The sequence below is a fragment of the Pseudophryne corroboree genome, chromosome 6 (assembly GCF_028390025.1).
Source record: "Pseudophryne corroboree isolate aPseCor3 chromosome 6, aPseCor3.hap2, whole genome shotgun sequence".
Taxonomy (NCBI): Eukaryota; Metazoa; Chordata; class Amphibia; order Anura; family Myobatrachidae; genus Pseudophryne; species Pseudophryne corroboree.
In genome coordinates, this window is record NC_086449.1 from 563,787,290 (window position 1) to 563,802,281 (window position 14,992).

At 48.5% G+C, this 14,992-nt stretch overlaps 1 protein-coding gene and 1 long non-coding RNA gene across 2 annotated transcripts in view; one reads left to right on the forward strand and one right to left on the reverse strand.

The window, feature by feature from the left end:
* TXNRD1 (thioredoxin reductase 1) overlaps positions 1–5,924 on the reverse strand; it is a 148,479-nt gene extending 142,555 nt beyond the window's left edge. The window contains exon 1 of the mRNA XM_063927773.1: positions 5,494–5,924. Coding sequence (XP_063783843.1) covers positions 5,494–5,572 — 79 coding nt within the window. The 5' untranslated portion in view covers positions 5,573–5,924. The remainder of the gene's footprint in view (positions 1–5,493) is intronic.
* LOC134932916 (uncharacterized) lies at positions 4,657–5,222 on the forward strand. Its single transcript, XR_010179530.1, has 2 exons — positions 4,657–4,994; positions 5,089–5,222. It is a non-coding gene; the product is annotated as an uncharacterized LOC134932916 (long non-coding RNA).
* Positions 5,925–14,992: the final 9,068 nt, after the last annotated feature.

Consider the following 14,992-nt stretch of genomic DNA (forward strand, 5'->3'; position numbering starts at 1 on the left):
AAATATGCATGAAATATGCAGTAAAAACTCTTCAATATATATATTTATATAATGAAGTGTTAAAATGACAGAAATTTCACTAACAGGATTGGACACACTAGATCACATAACCATGCAATATTTTCTGAAGAGCGCAGCATAACTGCATATAGAACTAACTTTCATCACAATAGGGGCCATTTTATAAGATAGCTAAACCGCTCTTGGGTGTGTATAATGTAAGCACATTACCAAACATCCAAGAGTAGTATGTATATTCTTTATAAAATGATGTGTATGTTATAATGACAGTAATCTCGCTAACATGATTGGACGCACTAGACCACATGACTGTGCATTATTACCCAACGGTCGCACACCTCCCAGGCTAACCACACTATTTAACTACTTTCAACTGTCATCAAAACCTCATCACACAGTTACAGCACTATCACTCACAGAGACACTGCTCACAGCATATCACCACTTAACAGCGGCACAGCACCGCCGCACTGACAGAAATACAAATGCCTGACAGAAAAATTTAAACAAATTTCAAAATTACTACATAACTCAAAGGACCTAACATCAATTCTCACCATAGATTATTTATACGATGATCTTTTAAAAAAACAGGACTATTTTTCCTCCTAGTCCAGTATTTGTTCACCCTACATCAGTGTTTCACAAACTCGGTCCCCATGGGGCATTAAAGGTGGGCATACACTATACAATTATCTGCCAGATCTGGTTGGTTGGATTGACAATCTGGTAATGGATGAGAGCAAATGACAATTGGCCATTTGCTCCCAAACACTGTAAAAAGGAACAAAAACTGCCATTCATACAATTAGTTAAATCATGGACAGGTTTTGTCGGTTTTCCAGTGTTTGAGAGCAAATGGTCAAATGTAATTTGCTCTCATCCATTACCAGATTTTCATTCCAACCAGCCAGATTTGGCAAGCTATCTGCCAGATAATTGTATAGTGTATTCCCAGCTTTAAGGCCCATACCAGGGACGTGCAGTCAGGGGAGGCAGTGCCTCCCCTGTCATTAATGACTAAAATAATATAAAGAAGATACTTATGACATATTCTGTGTCATAAGTATCTCCTTTATATTAATGTATTCATTATCCCTGTCTAAATGGGGTTGGAAGGCACGATCGTGGTGCCTCCCGGTGTGAATGGGAAAGGTATGGGAGCGTGGGGCAGGGCCTAGCAATGGGCATTAAAAGCCCACTGAAAATGCATTGGAAAGCGGCACCATTAGAGGTGCCGCTTTCATACAGGGACTAGCTTTCAACCCATGAAAGTACGTCCCCTGTCAGTGAGGCCACAGTGATTGGCCAGTGGATCCGTCACTGGATCCGCTGTCAATCACTGTGTGGGCGCGGCGGAGGTGCGGGCAGCGGTGGTGGCGGGACGCGGCGTGGGTGAGAGTATTAGCAGAGTTTGCCAGCAGAGCGGTACAAATTTCAAAAATGGCACCTCAGCATCATTTTGGAAATTCAAGATTGACGCAGCGAGCCAATCACGGCTCGCTGCGTCATCGCCCTGCCCCCTCTGGCTGACTTATATAAGTCAGCGCGAGGCAGCGGCGCGTCAGTCTGACGGCGGAGGAGGAGCAGTGAAGAGCTCCTGAAGACAGAAGACGCCAGAAGTCCTGGATGGGCGGCGGCTATGCAAAAGAGCTTAACATCCGCCGCCCACCAGTTGAATACGCCGGAAGCCCTGGGGAAGGCAGCGGCCATGCAAAAGAGCTTAAAGGCCGCCGCCTCCCAGGTGAAGACGCTGGAAGCCCTGGGGAGGTGGCGGCCCCCCAGGTGAAGACGCCGGAAGCCCTGGGGAGGCAGCAGCCATGCAAAAGAGCTTAAAGGCCTCCGCCTCCCAGGTGAAGACGCTGGAAGCCCTGGGGAGGTGGCGGCCCCCCAGGTGAAGACGCCGGAAGCCCTGGGGAGGCAGCGGCCATGCAGAAGTGCTTAAAGGCCGCCGCCCCCAGGTGAAGACCCTGACAAATAAACTAATTTTTTAAAGATTGTGTGGTGTTTTTATTTTAATATTTTCTTTACAGGTGGACTACAGGTGTCAGCGGGCCCATTATGTTCGGGCATGCTGGCACTTGTGGTTCTCCAAGTGCCAGCCTGCTGGGGCAGGCTTGCTGGGACCTGTAGGCCACCTGTAAAGAACAATATTACTATTCTTTACAGGTGGACTACTGGTGCCAGCGGGCCCATTTTGTCCGGGCATGCTGGCACTTGTGGTTCTCCAAGTGACAGCATGCTGGGGCAGGCTAGCTGGGACCTGTAGGCCACCTGTAAAGAACAATATTAACAATGAACCCCGCACCCACCGCCACCAGGGTTGCGGGGCATAACACTGGCCTATCAGTCCAGTGCTGGTTATTGCTCGGGAGGGGGACCCCATTTTTATTTTTTGGGGTCCACACTTCTGAGGAATTCCAGCCCTGGGCCGACTAGCCTGGGGGGCAGATTAATGCTATGGCAGGGGGACCCCACTCTGAGTGTCTCCCCTGCTATGGCATTATCCCCCCTGGCTGGTTCTGTCTGGTGCTGGTTTTAGCAATGTATGGGGGACTACACTTTTTTTGTTTCTTTCCCATTGTACGGGGGGGGGGGAGAGATGGTTAGCTGCCAGTGCCTCCCCGGCCACTGACCTCACCGCACGCCACTGGCCCATACACACTGGAAGATTTTGAGCTCAAAGCAGCTCACTTTTGGCGTTTTTAACTGCTTTGAGCTCAAAATCTACTGGGGTGTATGGGTGGGCGATGAGCACTGATGCGTGCTCCTGCATCATCGCCAGTGAGGTGGGCAATCGTGTGTTTTGCACACAATGTTTTGCCCACCTCGCTGCTTGTTCATCCATCATCGCCCAGTGTGTACAACACCGAGCGATGATGGATGAACTGTCAAGCACTCCGGCGCCGCCCTGCTCCCTCCCCAAGCCACTCACGGAGCAGTAGCAGCTGGCGGGCCCGCTCTGCTCCCTCCCCGCACCACAACTCACGGAGGAGCAGCAGCAGCACGATGAACAGGATAGAGTGCTGCAGTGTCCAGGTATCCACTGGCTACCAATGATTACAGAATGTATGCCAGTAATATATACATTGCTGGCAGAGGCCAGCAATGTATATATTTCTGGCACCACTGCCCACCAATGTTTATATATAATCTACTATATAAAATCGAAAATTTGTCCTTCTGTCTTTCTATACAACTCCACAGTTTACAAGCGAAGATCGTGAAATTTTACATACGAGCGTATTAAAACGCACGCCGGGTACTCCAGCTAGTGTATAATACAAGTGTACAATCTGGAGGATTCCAGAGGAGGGGGTGGGGCCCCAGGCAGTGGGGCCCACCGGTGGTTTCAACTGTACCCGTGTGCCAGTCCAACCCTGGGCCAATGACACGTGGGATTTCAATAGAGCACAGCCACACTGTGTGAACACATACATTGAAATGTGTGAGTTCTTATTGAAATCCCGCCGTCCTGACATCCAGCCCGACCGCAGCATGCTGCGGTTGGATCCGGCGGCGGTGGAAATGCCGCACATGTGTGGGCGCCCATGTACAGTCTCCTTCTGGCCAAGCGGGTCCCTTATCGATGATGGCTGAAAGAATTAAAAAAGAATCCCTTGGAATTCAAACTCGGCCCATTATGCAAATAGCTTTTCTAATGAAAGACTTTCACTTCCTGAAAATCTCTTGCTCTTTGGGAAAATACCAGTAGAAAATACCGGTAATACCAGTAGATGAACGGCGGCCGCCAGCGATGAAACGGGAGCGCGCATCAGCGCTCACCGCTCATCACTTGTGCATACACACTGGGCGGCTTTGAGCTGAAAGCAGCTCAACACACCAAAAGTTACCTGCTTTCAGCTCAAAATCGCCCAGTGTGTATGGGCCTTTAGTGTTGGTTTTAAGTAGAGATGAGCGGGTTCGTTTTTACTCGGCTTTACTCGGTTCTTAAAACGGCATCTTATTGTCTCACGGATGTCACGTGTTTTGGATAGCCAATAAGAAAAATCCGGAAAAAAACGAACTGGCATTAATTCTGGCGTTACATCCAATCCCGCTCATCTCTAGTTTTAAGTATATCCATGCTTGTGCACAGATGGTATAATCAAAATGACTGAGGTACTAATTAAGTCACCTGTGCATATGCATAGATATACCTAAAACCTGGTGTGTCAGTGCTCTCTGAGGGCCACGTTTTGGAACCAATGCCCTATGTCATCTCCACATAGAACTATATTGTCACAACAGGTACCATTTTATAAGACAGATATGCCCCTCTTGGGTGTGTGCCCATGCTCTGATATATGCATGCCTTGGGTGGTTTCCCATTTTCATGGAAATTTGACACAAATACTTACATATAGCAAACATTAAGGGGTTTATTCATGAAGCAGTGAAAAGAGTAGAGAAACAGACCAGTGGAGAAGTTGCCTATAGCAACCAATCAGCATCTCCCTTACATTTTATAGAATGTACTTGATTAAGGCTTCCTTCAAAGCTTATTGGATGCTATGGGCAACTTCTCCACTGGTCCTTTTGTTTACTCTTTTCACTGCTTCATGAATAGGCCCCTAAATATGTCCTTCTCTAGACAGGTCTAAACTAGACACTGTTCTGAGACATAAACCAGTACAAGTGCTCCTGTGCTTTTCTGTATTTATTTCCAGAATTTATCTTCTATAATTTAATAATAATAATAATAATAATAATAGAGGTAGATTACAATGACTGCCTCATCATCTTCTTTCTTTGAAAGCCTTGAACATTACACTAAGGGGGGTAATTAAATTCTGGCCTAAGGGAGGTAAAATCTCACCGTGTGTATGCACCTTTAAAGTGCAATACCACACTAATAACAAAATAAAGATTTAAAAGACGTTGCAACAAGTATATATACATTGGTCGGCTTAAACATTTCACCCTGCAGAACATTGACGCAATTCTTATGACATATGCATTATAAAGAAGAGGTGAGTTATTTAGAAACAAAATATAGTATAAATTGGTATTTTAAATACACAAGTTTAATCGACCACATTTATGTTTACTATGTTGTCTTCCCAGGGGCACAATGAACCAGAAGCTAGGACACAGAACAACTTACCAGATCATGATTTACTCCCATGTGAGAGGAAGAAGAAAATAAGATTTAAGCTTGGGAGGGAGATGGTCAAATAAAGATAAATTAAAGATTCCTACTACGTTCTATTACTGATTCAACTATAGAGCATCTTCTTTTATTTTGTAAAAAACAATCATCTAATTAATTTATTGGAAAAAAGACAATCCGTGACTCTGCAATTGTTGTTCCAGGCCTGCTGAGACTACTGGTTCCACAACAGCTAACCACAAGTTGCATGTTACCTATATAACACTCTCAAATAACAGATAAAAATATATTTTTATGCACTCAGGAAATGAAAACAGTTTTACATTAACATATAGTTGATCAAAATGATGTTACCTTACCTGCCTTGTAGAGTCGCAAGCCCGTAACCTGGTTCTCATCTGCAATGACAACCTTCCCTTTCTTCACAGAATTGCCCATTCTGTAGCTGTGGAACCATATTCAGCCACACTTCCAGTGAAGCCAGGATCAGCTGTCTCATCTGTTATCAACACCTGCTTGTTGACCTTAGATACCACAGTGATGAAGCAAAAAAAAAAAAAAAAAATGCTTTCCCTTTCTTCTTCCTGCAAGTTGCTAATCAAACCTTTGCACCTGACATTAAAGCACATCCGTTGAGATAGTACAACCTGTTGTGGTTTTCACTAGCTAAACTATCAATAGGGGATGCACATAGTGTATCAATTGTCCTCTAAAGGGTTATTTTTTATTGTTTACCTTTGCAACATGCGCTGCAGATTAGAGTACAGTCCATTCATTACATGTTAATAGAACTGTCATCAGGATAGTGGATGATAGGCTTTTATCGGTTAGCAAAATCTAGTTCTCTAGTTTGGAGAGACCTCTGCTGGCTTCTACAGGTCATTAACATTTAAATCAGATATTGGCCTTTCTATTGAATGCCCGATATATCGCTGGTCCGTCGGCCAGTGTGTACTAACAATATGTCTGTGAACGCTGTCATTCACAGATATATCGCGTCGGCCCTCCTGCACACATGATAGCCAATATATCTACAGATATATTGGTGCATCGTTCTGTGTGTCATCCGACCGCCCGAACACTTCCTGCACTAGCCAGTGGTGTTTGATGGCTCAACTGAATGGGCGAATGTAAATCCGATCTGTCAGTCACGATGGATAGGAGAGTATGTATGCACAACACACTGCCCGATCCGCCCATAGATAGATCTGCAGATCCATTGATATATCTATCCGTGTGTACCCACCTTAGCACACAATGGAGGCAGCCATATTGTAGGATGGACCGATATTCAGAGTCTGCCGTGTTAACTGCAGACGGTGAAATGCCGTCAGTTGGAATCCTGACAAACGCGGTTTATTCCCACTCGGTTGGTGGGTCAACGCCAGTGGAAATATAACCTGTGGCGAGCGAAGAAAGCAACAGCGCCCGAAGCGTAGCGGGCCCACGAAGTAACTCACTGCCGGCATCTCGTCTGTCGGTATAGTGACAGCCGGCATCTCATCCACCGGGATATTATATGTACTCCGTATGTTATTCCCTGTATAAAGAAAAAGTATATATTAGCCTTGGAGTATTTTTTTTTTTGCGCATTTGATGGGTAAATTACTTTAGCTGGTGCAGAGACTGACGTGCCTGATAAAAGTTCTCTGTAAAACTTAAGAGGGAGACAAAACACAGGTAAAAGGCACCAATACAAATAATGTTAGTCAGAAAACTATATCATACCACTCTTTTTCAAGTGGTCTTGATGGGTGTAGTATTGCTGACCGCCGGTCAGCATACTGACGCCGGCGTCCCGGTGGGGAGGGCAGAGTGCGGCAGGCCCCTTGCGGGCTCGGTGGCGACCTACGATCACCATGGGTCCTATTCCCACTCTATGTCGTGGACACCCACGAGTGGAAATAGTTCCTGTTGGTTGGCATGCCGACCATAGGATAGTTAGGGGGCGGGATGTTGGTAGAGGTCATGTGACCGTCAGTCTCCTGACCGCCGGTCACATGAATACCACCCGGTCTTGATATTGGGGGTCATTCCGAGTTGTTCGCTCGTTGCCGATTTTCGCAACGGAGCGATTAAGGCAAAAGTGCGCATGCGCATGGTTCGCAGTGCGCATGCGGTTAGTATTTTAGCACAAAATTTAGTAGATTTACTCACGTCCGAACGAAGAATTTTCATTGTTGAAGTGATCGGCGTGTGATTGACAGGAAGTGGATGTTTCTGGGCGGACACTGCCCGTTTTCTGGGAGTGTGCGGAAAAACGCAGGCGTGTCAGGGAAAAACGCGGGAGTGTCTGGAGAAACGGGGGAGTGGCTGGCCGAACGCTGGGCGTGTGTGTGACGTCAAACCAGGAACGAAACTGACTGAACTGATCGCTATTTGTGAGTAAGTCTCGAGCTACTCAGAAACTGCTAAGAAATTTATTTTCGCAATTCTGCTAATCTTTCGTTCGCAATTCTGCTATGCTAAAATACACTCCCAGAGGGCGGCGGCTTAGCGTGTGCAATGCTGCTAAAAGCAGCTAGCGAGCGAACAACTCGGAATCACCCCCATTGTGATTTTGTCCTTATCCGTTTGTGGTCAAACTCACAACACTGGTCGTATCACCATGCAAAATAAAAAATAAGATTTTAAACCTACCGGTAAATCTTTTTCTCCTAGTCCGTAGAGGATGCTGGGGACTCCGTAAGGACCATGGGGTATAGATGGATCCGCAGGAGACATGGGCACTGTAAAGCTTTAGAATGGGTGTGCACTGGCTCCTCCCTCTATGCCCCTCCTCCAGACCTCAGTTAGGACTGTGCCCAGAGGAGACTGACAGTACGAGGAAAAGGATTTTGTTATCTAAGGGCGAGATACACACCAGCCCACACCATACACACCGTACAACATGGCATACAGTAACCAGTTAACAGTATGGACAAAACAGCATCAGCCAGAGGCCGATCTCAACTGTAACTTAACCCTTAAGTACGCAATAACTATATACAAGTCTTGCAGAATGTTTCCGCACTGGGACGGGCGCCCAGCATCCTCTACGGACTAGGAGAAAAAGATTTACCGGTAGGTTTAAAATCTTATTTTCTCTTACGTCCTAGAGGATGCTGGGGACTCCGTAAGGACCATGGGGTTTACACCAAAGCTCCAGAACGGGCGGGAGAGTGCGGATGACTCTGCAGCACCGACTGAGCAAACAAGAGGTCAGCCAGGGTATCAACTTGTAGTACTTAGCAAAAGTGTTTGACCCCGACCAAGTAGCTGCTCGGCAAAGTTGTAATGCCGAGACGCCTCGGGCATCCACCCAAGAAGAGCCCACCTTCCTAGTGGATTGGGCCTTTACTGAATTTGTTACCGGCAATCCAGCCGTAGAACGAGCCTGCTGAATCGTGTTACAGATCCAGCGAGCAAAAGTCTGCTTAGATGCATGAGTGCCAACCTTGTTGGCTGCATACAGGACAAACAGAGCATCTGTTTTCCTAACCGTAGCCGTTCTGGCTAAATAAATCTTTAAGGCCCTGACTACATCAAGGGACTTGGAATCCTCCAAGGATCCCGTAGTCACAGGCACCACAATAGGTTGGTTCATATGAAATGACGAAACCACTTTAGGCAGAAATTGAGGACGAGTCCTCAACTCTGCTCGATCCGCATGGAAAATCCGATAGGGGCTCTTGAAAGACAAGGCCGCCAACTCGGACACCCGCCTCGCAGATGCCAAGGCCAATAACATGACCACTTTCTAAGTGAGAATCTTCAATTCAACTGTCTGAAGCGGTTCAAACCAGTGTGACTTAAGGAAACTTAACACCACGTTAAGGTCCCATGGTGCCACTGGGGGCACAAAAAGAGGTTGGATGTGCAACCCTCCTTTTACCAAAGTCTGGACTTCTGTGAGAGAAGCCAATTCCTTCTGAAAGAATTTGGATAAGGCAGAAACCTGCACCTCAATTGAGCCTAACTTTAGGCCCATATAGACTCCTTTCTGTAGAAAATGGAGAAAACGTCCTAGTTGGAAATCCTCAGTAGGAGCATCCTTGCCTTCACACCAAGACACATATTTTCTCCAGATACGGTGATAGTGTTTCGCCGTAACATCTTTTCTAGCTTTAATAAGAGTAGGAATGACCTCCTTTGGAATACCCTTTTTAGCTAGGATTTGGTGTTCAACCGCCATGCCGTCAAACGTAACCGCGGTAAGTCTTGGAACACGCACGGCCCCTGTAGTAGCAGGTCCTCCGTGAGAGGAAGGGGCCACGGATCTTCTGAGAGCAGTCCCTGAAGATCTGCATACCAGGCCCCTCGAGGCCAATCTGGAACAATGAGTATCGTCTGCACTCTTGTTCGTCTGATGATTCTCAATATTTTTGAGATAAGAGGAAGTGGAGGGAACACATGGACCGACTGAAACACCCACGGTGTCACCAGGGCGTCCACCGCCGCTGCCTGAGGGTCCCTCGACCTGGAACAATACGTCCGAATCTTCCTGTTTAGGCATGATGACATCATGTCTATTTGAGGAAGTCCCCAACGACTTGTCACCTCTGTAAAGACTTCCTGATGAAGTCCCCACTCTCCTAGATGGAGATCGTGTCTGCTGAGGAAGTCTGCTTCCCAGTTGTCCACTCTGGAATGAAGACCGCTGACAGAGCGCTCACATGATTTTCTGCCCAGCGAAGAATCCTGGTGGCTTCTGCCATTTCTGCTCTGCTTTTTGTCCCGCCCTGGCGGTTCACATGCGCCACGGCCGTGACGTTGTCTGACTGGATCAGAATAGGCAGGTTGCGAAGAAATTTCTCCGCTTGTTTGAGGCCGTTGTAAATGGCCCTCAATTTCAGCACATTGATGTGTAGGCAAGCCTCTTGGCATGACCATATTCCCTGAAAGTTGTTTCCCTGTGTGACTGCTCCCCATCCTCGGAGGCTCGCGTCCGTGGTCACAAGAACCCAATTTTGAATGCCGAACCTGCGACCCTCTAGAAGGTGAGCACTCTGGAGACACCACAGGAGACCCTGGCCCGGGGGGACAGGGCAATTTTCTGATGCATGTGCAGGTGGGACCCTGACCACTTGTCCAGAAGGTCCCACTGAAAAGTCCGTGTGGAATGGCCTTGTAGGCCGCCACCATCTTTCCTAATACATGAGTGCATTGATGAACTGACACTCTTTTTGGCTTTAACAGGTCTCTGACCATGTTCTGGAGTACTTGGGCTTTTTCCTCTGGGAGAAAGACCTTTTGTTTTTCTGTGTCCCGAATCATGCCTAAAAACGACAGTCGAGTTGCTGGAACCAACTGCGACTTTGGTAGATTTAGGATCCAGCCGTGTTGTTGTAGTATTCTCAGGGAGTATCACTGACCTGGTTTGGGATTGTTGTGGACTCGGGGTATCTTCCGAAGATCGGGTAGAGGAACCGCAACTGGGCCGCAACAGAGATGGCCGAATGCAGGTTTTCCTCATACAGGATTCGGACAGCAGGCAGGAGGCACGTGTTGGATATTGAAGATCTCCTGAAAAACAAGAACTTGAAAGGGCTGATGAATCCTCTGCAGAGAGACGATAATGAACGTGGCTGGAGAACAGGAAGATTGAGAATAGAAACCGTGGCTGGAATGCACGGTGCGGAAGTCTGTGTTTGCTGGACGCACAGTAAATTAGAGATACAGGACGCGGAAGGCACTGACTGTGCTAGGAGATACAGAAGTGCTTGGCGGCACTGAGGTGCTGGAGGCACGGAGGTGCTTGAGGCACGGAGGTGCTTGGAGACACGGAGGTGCTGGAGGCACGGAGGTGCTTGAAGGCACGGAGGTGCTGGAGGCACGGAGGTGCTTGAGGCACGGAGGTGCTTGAAGGCACGGAGGTGCTGGAGTCATGGAGGTGCTTGAGGCATGGAGGTCTGGAGGCACGGAGGTGTTTGAGGCACGGAGGTCTGGTGATCACCACTCTGGGGAACTGATGATACTCAGGCACTGATGCAGTGCCTGGCGCCTGAATTTATACTTCCCACCACCGTCTGGTTGGTGGGAAGTGCCTGATGACGTCACCAGCCCAGACGCCGGACAGAGCGCCGGGAGCCGCCAGCGAGGACGGCCGCAGAGAGGACCAGCACGCCCGGAGAGGTAAGTATGGCGGGCGGGGCGGCGGCGTGACAGGGAGAGAGATACGCTTTGTAACAATTTTTTCCCTTGAACTCGCCTTTATCAGGAGATCGTCCAAGTACGGGATAATTGTGACGCCTTGCTTGCGCAGGAGCACCATCATTTCCGCCATTACCTTGTCGGGGCCATGGAAAGCCCAAACGGCAACGTCTGACATTGGTAATAACAATCCTGTACAGTGAATCTCAGGTACGCCTGATGAGGAGGATAAATGGGGACATGAAGGTATGCATCTTTTATGTCTAGTGACACCATAAAAACCCCCCCTTCCAGGCTGGAGATCACTGCCCGGAGAGATTCCATCTTGAATTTGAACCTTTTCAGATATAGGTTCAGGGATTTTAAATTCAGAATGGGCCTGACCGAGCCATCCGGTTTCGGGACCACAAAAATGCTTGAATAAAAACCCTTCTCCTGTTGTAGGAGGGGAACCTTGATAATCACTTACTGATGATACAGTTTCTGTATGGCAGCTGCCACTGTTTTCCCTCTCTGGGGAGGAAACTGGCAAGACCGATTTGAAAAATTGGTGAGGAGGCACATCTTCGAATTCTAGTTTGCATCCCTGGGATAAAACTTCTACCGCCCAAGGATCCAAGTCCGACTGAACCCAGACTTGGCTGAAGAGTCGAAGACGTGCCCCCACCGGCGCGGACTCCCTCAGCGGAGCCCCAGCGTCATGCAGTGGATTTTGTAGAGGACGGGGAGGACTTTTGTCCCTGGGAACTAGCCGTAGCAGGCGCTCTTTTCCCTCTACCTCCACCTCTGGCGAGGAAGGAAGAGCCCTGACCCTTTCTGAAGTTATGCGACCAAAAGGACTGCATCTGATATTGAGGTGTTTTCTTTTGCTGTGGGGGAACATAAGGCAAAAAAGAAGATTTACCCGCGGTAGCTGTGGTAACCAGATCCGCGAGGCCCTCCCCAAATAAAACTTCACCTTTGTAAGGCAAAGTTTCTATATGTCTTTTTGAATCAGCATCACCTGTCCATTGGCGGGTCCACAGGGACCGTCTAGCATAAATTGCCATGGCATTGGCTCTTGAACCCAACAGCCCAATATCTCTCGCAGCTTCTCTCATATATAATGCTGCGTATTTAATGTGACCCAAGGTCAACAAAATGGTATCTTTATCTAGGGTGTCAATGTCAGATGACAAGGTATCTGCCCACGCTGCAACTGCGCTACCCACCCATGCCGACGTTACTGCCGGCCTTAGTAGGGCACCCGTATGTGTATAAATTGATTTTAAGGTACTTTCCTGTCTGCGATCAGCAGGATCCTAGAGGGCTGCCGTATCAGGGGATGGTAACGCCACCTTTTTTGACAAGCGCGTTAAAGCCTTGTCCACCGTGGGTGAGGATTCCCACCGTAACCTGTCCTGGGGGTGGAAAGGTTACGCCATAATAATTCTCTTGGGAATCTGCAGTTTCTTATCTGGAGTTTCCCAAGCTTTTTCAAACAGGGCGTTCAGCTCGTGAGATGGGGGAAAAGTTACCTCAGGTTTCTTTTCCTTAAACATGCAGACCCTTGTGTCAGGGACAGAGGGGTCCTCAGTGATATGCAAAACATCTTTTATTGCAACAATCCTATATTGAATACTCATGGCCACCCTTGGGTGCAACTTAGCATAATTATCGTCGACACTGGAGTCGGAATCCGTGTCGGTATCAGTGTCTACTACCTGTGAAAGGGGGTTCACTACGGCTGGCCGGCGGTCGGGCTCCCGGCGACCAGCATCCCGGCGCCGGGAGCCCGACCGCCGGCTTACCGACAGCTTGGCGAGCGCAAATGAGCCCCTTGCGGGCTCGCTGCGCTCGCCACGCTACGGACACGGTGGCGCGCTACGCGCGCCACACTATTTTATTCTCCCTCTATGGGGGTCGTGGACCCCCACGAGGGAAAATAAGTGTCGGTATGCCGGCTGTCGGGCTCCCGGCGCCGGTATACTGAGCGCCGGGAGCCCGACCGCCGGCAAACAGAAGACCACCCGTGAAAGGGGCCCTGTGACACAGTCAAAGCTATGGATTGATTCCCTGCTTTTTCCTTGGACTCAGCTTTGTCCAATCTTTTGTGTAATACAGTCACATTAGCATTTAAAACATTCCACATATTTATCCAATCAGGTGTCGGCGGTGCCGACGGAGACACCACAATCATCTGCGCTGCCTCCTCCCTAGATGAGCCTTCCACCTCAGACATGTCGGCACACACGTACTGACACGCCCACACACACTGGGATACCTAATATTATGGGGACTGACCCACAATAAGGCCCTTAGGAGAGACAGAGAGAGAGTATGCCAGCACACACCCAGTGCCAATGTACACTGAGACCAAAATCCCAGCCTGTCAGCGCTTTTTATATATATATGTGTAAAACACCACATTTTTGCGCCAAATAATGTGCCCCTCCCTCGTTTTGGCCCTCTGTACAAGCTAACAGCAGGGGAGAGTCCGGGGCCGCTTCTCTGCAGCATGCTGAGGAGAAAATTGCGCTGGTTAGTGCTGGAGGATCAAGATCTGCCCCCCGACGACGGGCTTCGGTCCCGCTCTAAATCTTTATACTGGTGGGGGATCTGGAATTATATAGCCTCTACAGTATATATAAGTACTCTGCCAGTCTTATCTGAGGTATATATATGCTGCCCAGGGCGCCCCCCTGTGCCCTGCACCCTTACTGTGGCGCCTGTGTGTGTGAGCTGGGAGCAATGGCGCGCAGCGTTACCACTGCGCGTTACCTCATGAAGATCTGAAGTCTTCTACCGCCTTTGAAGTCTTCTTTCTTCTTTTACTCACCCGGCTTCTATCTTCCGGCTCTGTGAGGAGGACGGCGGCGCGGCTCCGGGATGAACGGCGAGGGTGAGAACTGCGTTCCGACTCCCTCTGGAGCTAATGGTGTCCAGTAGCCTAAGAAGCAGTGCCTATCATTTAAGTAGGTCTGCTTCTCTCCCCTCAGTCCCACGAAGCAGGGAGCCTGTTGCCAGCAGTGCTACCTGAAAATAATAAACCTAACAAAAGCTTTTTCAGAGAAACTCAGGAGAGCTCCCCTGCAGTGCATCCAGTCTACACTGGGCACAGGAACTAACAGAGGTCTGGAGGAGGGGCATAGAGGGAGGAGCCAGTGCACACCCATTCTAAAGCTTTACAGTGCCCATGTCTCCTGCGGAGCCGTTTATACCCCATGGTCCTTACGGAATCCCCAGCATCCTCTAGGACGTAAGAGAAAAAAAGATATAAAAGCACAATGTGTAGTATTGTCATTAGATATCAGCCAGAAAAAGTTCAAAGGACAGTCACAAACAATAGTTCAATGTGAATCTTGAACCTTCACAGAATGAGGTGAAATAGCGTGACCAACTCACAAATAGACACCTGGTAAAAGTGCATAAAGGTATCTTTTATTCTTCCATACCTTTATGCACTATTTATGTTGTGATTGGGATCACAAACGGATAAGGGCAAGGGGCCTTATTCAGAGCTGATCGCTATGGCTAGGTCACTCTGAAGGCTGTGTTTTTGCCATCTGCGCATGCGTAGCGGCCAGTGCCAGATTAAGGTCCTGATGGGCCTGGAGCTGAAATTTATAGAGGGCCTATTGTGCACCGCCGCAGGGGGTGTGACCAGCATGGTGGGGGTGTGAGTAGTGATATGGGGGTGTGGTCTGTGGCTAGCACCATGGAGGGCATAGCTACCCACCTTTCTTT